The 4,187-nt window shown below is 39.5% G+C and overlaps 2 protein-coding genes across 3 annotated transcripts in view; one reads left to right on the top strand and one right to left on the bottom strand.

Moving 5' to 3' along the window:
- The window catches only part of LOC102675172 (probable beta-hexosaminidase fdl), a 33,526-nt gene that overhangs the window by 19,234 nt on the left and 10,105 nt on the right, over positions 1-4,187 (bottom strand). For both annotated transcript variants that reach the window (XM_031511525.1, XM_031511524.1), the window contains exon 3: positions 1,783-1,844. In XM_031511525.1, the coding sequence (XP_031367385.1) occupies positions 1,783-1,844 (62 nt within the window). The remainder of the gene's footprint in view (positions 1-1,782; positions 1,845-4,187) is intronic.
- Positions 1-4,187, top strand: part of LOC102674972 — a 10,404-nt gene that overhangs the window by 5,227 nt on the left and 990 nt on the right. Inside the window, exons 2-3 of the mRNA XM_006617792.2 lie at positions 28-222; positions 2,122-2,278. Coding sequence (XP_006617855.1) covers positions 28-222; positions 2,122-2,278 — 352 coding nt within the window. The remainder of the gene's footprint in view (positions 1-27; positions 223-2,121; positions 2,279-4,187) is intronic.

The following is a 4,187-nucleotide window of genomic DNA, read 5'->3' as shown; positions in this document are numbered from 1 at the left end:
AAAAAAAAAAAAAATCAATCGTTTCAGGGAGACGTCTCGATTGACGATGACGATGTTGGTGACGAACGACACTTCGGACGGGCGTAATGGGACGAATGCGTGGGACCAGGAGGACGTCGTTTCGTCGGAATACAACGTGACGACGACGGCGAGCGGAGCGGCCAGCAAGACGAGTCACTTCGAGACCGATTTGCACGGGAACGTTAACATCCTTCTCGGCGGGTGAGCATTTACAATTCGATCCAACTTTTGATCATTTTTTAAAAAATGCATTTTAACATGTTTTCAATTTGCTTAAATATTTTTTTCCCCTTTTTCTTACGAGCAGAAATCACGAAGAATTCGTTCGGATTTAAACGTTTGTCCGTTGAATCGCGGAGAATCATCGTTGTGGATTTTTGTCGAACAGCTTTGAAATGAAATTATCGGTGAATTTTTACCTCGAACAAGTTATTTGAAATTATTGAAAGATTCGTTCAAATATTTTTCTACCATCCCATGACAAGTATCCCAGTAGTAAAATTTATTCCCAATTTATGGGAATGATTTCATCGTCTCTGAAATAGAGATAATTATAAAATTTAATTCGAAGTTATTTTCGTTCAAATCGCATCGGACTATTAAATAAATTAATAGCGACACGTTTTTCCTTCTCTTTTTTCTTTCTTTCTTCGCGAATAAATTATCTTGGTTATTTTCAACGGTTTCATCGAATAACGTGATTGATCAACGCGTTACGTAACGCGTTGAACGACGTAGACGTTGCATTTAAAATTTAAATAATACGGCGAGCCGCGAAACGAACGGACGTCTGAATTCAGAGAAAAATTGTGGCGAAATGGAAGTATGATGTTAAGAAAAAAAAAATTTGCTCGCGTTCCCGCTCTGCCCATAATCGGGAGGGGGGAGCGTGTTAACGAACGCCCGCAGCGTCCCGTCCGCCCTGCTCAATTAAAGTCTAATGAAACTTTCTTCGCCGCTATTCCCGACAAGGTAAAGAAAAGATAACATCCGGCGAGAATGCTCTAGCCTCCTTTCTACACCACGCCGTACACGCCGTATTTACCGAGTGAACCACCGACGGATCAGTGTTTCTCAAACTCGATCGCTCAAGGGCAAGCAAGGAGCGAAACTTTTCACCGACTTTTGTAAACAAACGGATCTTGAAAAAAAAAGAGAGAGAAAGAAACGCGATAAATATGTATATTAAATTAAATTAATACGCAAAACGGGGGAAAAAAACTCTCTTTCTCAACAATTTGAATCGACGACAACAGTTTTGAACGAATTTATCCTTCATCGAATTTACATATCAGAGTTCGATCCTCGAATTCAGCTGAATGAGAATGGGAATAAAAAGTCGAACGGAAATAAATAAGGAGGACGGGTCGTGTTATTACGGTAACCGTGATCCCTTTGTATCGCGAAGAATGGCCCGAATTGCCACGATTGGCGAATGCTTGCGGTCGTAGAAATTGCGCCTCGAGCCAACCGTGAAATCGCGGCCTCTCTCGTCCTTTTACGCGGTTCCTCGAGTCGCGGATTCTTTCCTCGCTCCTCCAACAATTTCCAACTTTCGAAAGTTCGACCCATCGAGAGACGCGCGCGCACGAGTGAAAGCAATAATCGTTATCGCACGGATCGTAAAAGAATGGGGAAAAAAGGAGAAGAAGAAGAAGAGAGAGAAAAGGAAAGAAAGAATTGTGAGTTTACGTCGGTTTTTTCAACACGAGTTAATGGAGTTAGGTTAATCTTTTCAACGGTTGCTCTTTTATTACTCACGTTTTCAAGAAGAATCCTCGCTTTCTCGACGGACGTACCATTGTGTAATTGTTTTCTGTCGCCTATAATATAGAGCAGTTCGGTTTTAATTCGGTTGAAATCGAATTTTTATTTGTTTTTCGTTCGTTAGAGAGATAGTAAAAAATTTCGATTAAATTTTCTTCGCACGTTTCTATGGTATTAAAGTTGTCGAAGCTTGTTCGGACGAGGGCTATGATCTACGCAGCGGTTTCAAGCATGGCGGGAAAGGTTAACGCGCGCTAAATATACGCTCGATGGTCCCCATTCCCTCTCCTATGCTATGGTTATTCTCACTACTATGGTACGTGATACTTGCAGGGCGATGCTCAGCGGGGTGATTATGGTTGTCCTCCTCATGTGTTACTGCTGTCACAAGAGCATTCGAAAGAATCGGCCGCAAGAGTATCCGCAATACTGGAGGACGGAACCAGACGCGCACAGCCTCGAGGTGTTCACCACGGAAGCGCATGCCGCCGTGAGTATCTCTGTTTCCATCCATTTCCAGCCAGAGATCGATCGATCAACGCTCCTTTATCCTCGTACGAAACTATTACTACTACATTGTAATTTCATCGATGCATTTTTCCTTCCTTCCTTTCTTCGATTCGTGCATCGAGTTTTCGAAGACGAGAAATATCCTTCATCGAATAAAATCAATCCTTCCAAGATTTATAACCGTTTTGAATATATATTTTCCGATTTCATCGATCCATTTCTCCTTTCTCCCTTCCTTCCGATTCGTGCATCGAATTTTCGAAGAAACGAAGAAATCAAATTATTCACTTATCAGGCGCGAAAGAGTCGAGAAATATCCTAAATCAATCCTTCCAAGATTTATAATCGTTTTGAATATAAATTTTCCAATATTTCTCCGTTCCAAAAATACTTTTTTACCGCGAACAGTAAGGCTGACGCAACTTTTTCTCTTAAACTTTCGCGATTAACGTATTCCGTGTAGAAGAGAGGCTATTAGCACATACGTCATTTTTTACAAGTATAATAGAAACGTCGCCTCTACAGAAATAATTCGCTTGCAATAATTTGCAAATTCTCTCTAGGCAAAGAGGGGGGATAGAACGATAGGATGAGATCGCAAGTTCGAGAAAAATTTATAACCGCGTGGAGCGGTTATTAAATATCGCGTGGCGTTTATTACGCTCGGTCTGTACGCGAACTGTGTACGCGCGTTATGTAAGGGCACGGTTAAAATAGCTCGCATAACGAGCACACCGAACTTTCCGTGGTCCGATCGGATCGAGGTGGATTTAGGCGGCCATATCTACCCGAAACGGCCTCGAAACAATAGCTTATTGCCCACTTTCGAGCCGGGCCAAAAACTAAAATGGCGGAACCACAGACCCAACGTTCCATCGAGAATTAGCGGATTTTCGATCGAGGCGTATCTAAAATACGAACGTATTATGCGCGGATCAAGCTAGCAACAAATACGCCAATCATTCTGTGAAATCGTTTTTTCGCTTCCTTATCGACTAAGCCGATCTTTTTTTTTTCTTTTTCTCGAAACTTTTTTTATTTGTTACGATGTAATTAATTATGTGAATAAATGAACGAATTCAAATTTATATAAGTTTTTCTAAAATTACTTCGATAAAATTTTATTCGATACGTTTGATAAAGTTGAAGTCGGCTTTTGAATAATTTCGAATAACTGGTAATTTTTAACTTGAAACTTTAACCAGTTACTTTTTCAACTCGTCGATGCTGAAACGTTGTTTTCTAGAAATTCGTGGAAATGGCGGCGCGTGATGTCGAGGAGGAGATACGAAGCAGGCTGTCCGATCTAAAAATATTGGAAAATTGGCAATGACGTAGCGGTCAGGTACCGCGGGAATAACTATGATTCGAGGGAATAAATAATCAAGCGGTAGGATGCTAATTAGAGTCTAGACTAGCTCGTAATTAATGTCCAGATGAGTCAACCATTGTAGCAAAGCTTATATAATCGTATAAGCGAATAATTAATAATTCGTGCAAAACATCTGGATTGTCATCCGTCGAGTAGATTGAACGATAAAACCAATCGTTCCTTATCGTTCTCTCGTAAATCAATTAAATTCCCAAGATTAACCACGGGAAACATATATATAAACTCGATTTGAAATTTTCAAGCGAGGCGGGAAAATAATTCACTATTATTTAAATTATTCATCGTTATTTCTTGAACGATGAATAATTTAAATAATTTCTTTATAAATTATTATTAACGATCCGTTATAATTTAAAATATCATGCCATGCATATATAAAAATTCTTTCACATCAAAAATAAAATTCTTCGATTCGAATTAATTTAAATTATAAATTTAAATTTATATTATTCACAATCGAATCTCAAAATCGTTCGAAATCGTTTTTCAAACGACG

The sequence above is a fragment of the Apis dorsata genome, unplaced genomic scaffold (assembly GCF_000469605.1).
Source record: "Apis dorsata unplaced genomic scaffold, Apis dorsata 1.3 scaffold_326, whole genome shotgun sequence".
Classification (NCBI taxonomy): Eukaryota; Metazoa; Arthropoda; class Insecta; order Hymenoptera; family Apidae; genus Apis; species Apis dorsata.
This window is presented reverse-complemented; position numbering and strand designations above follow the sequence as displayed.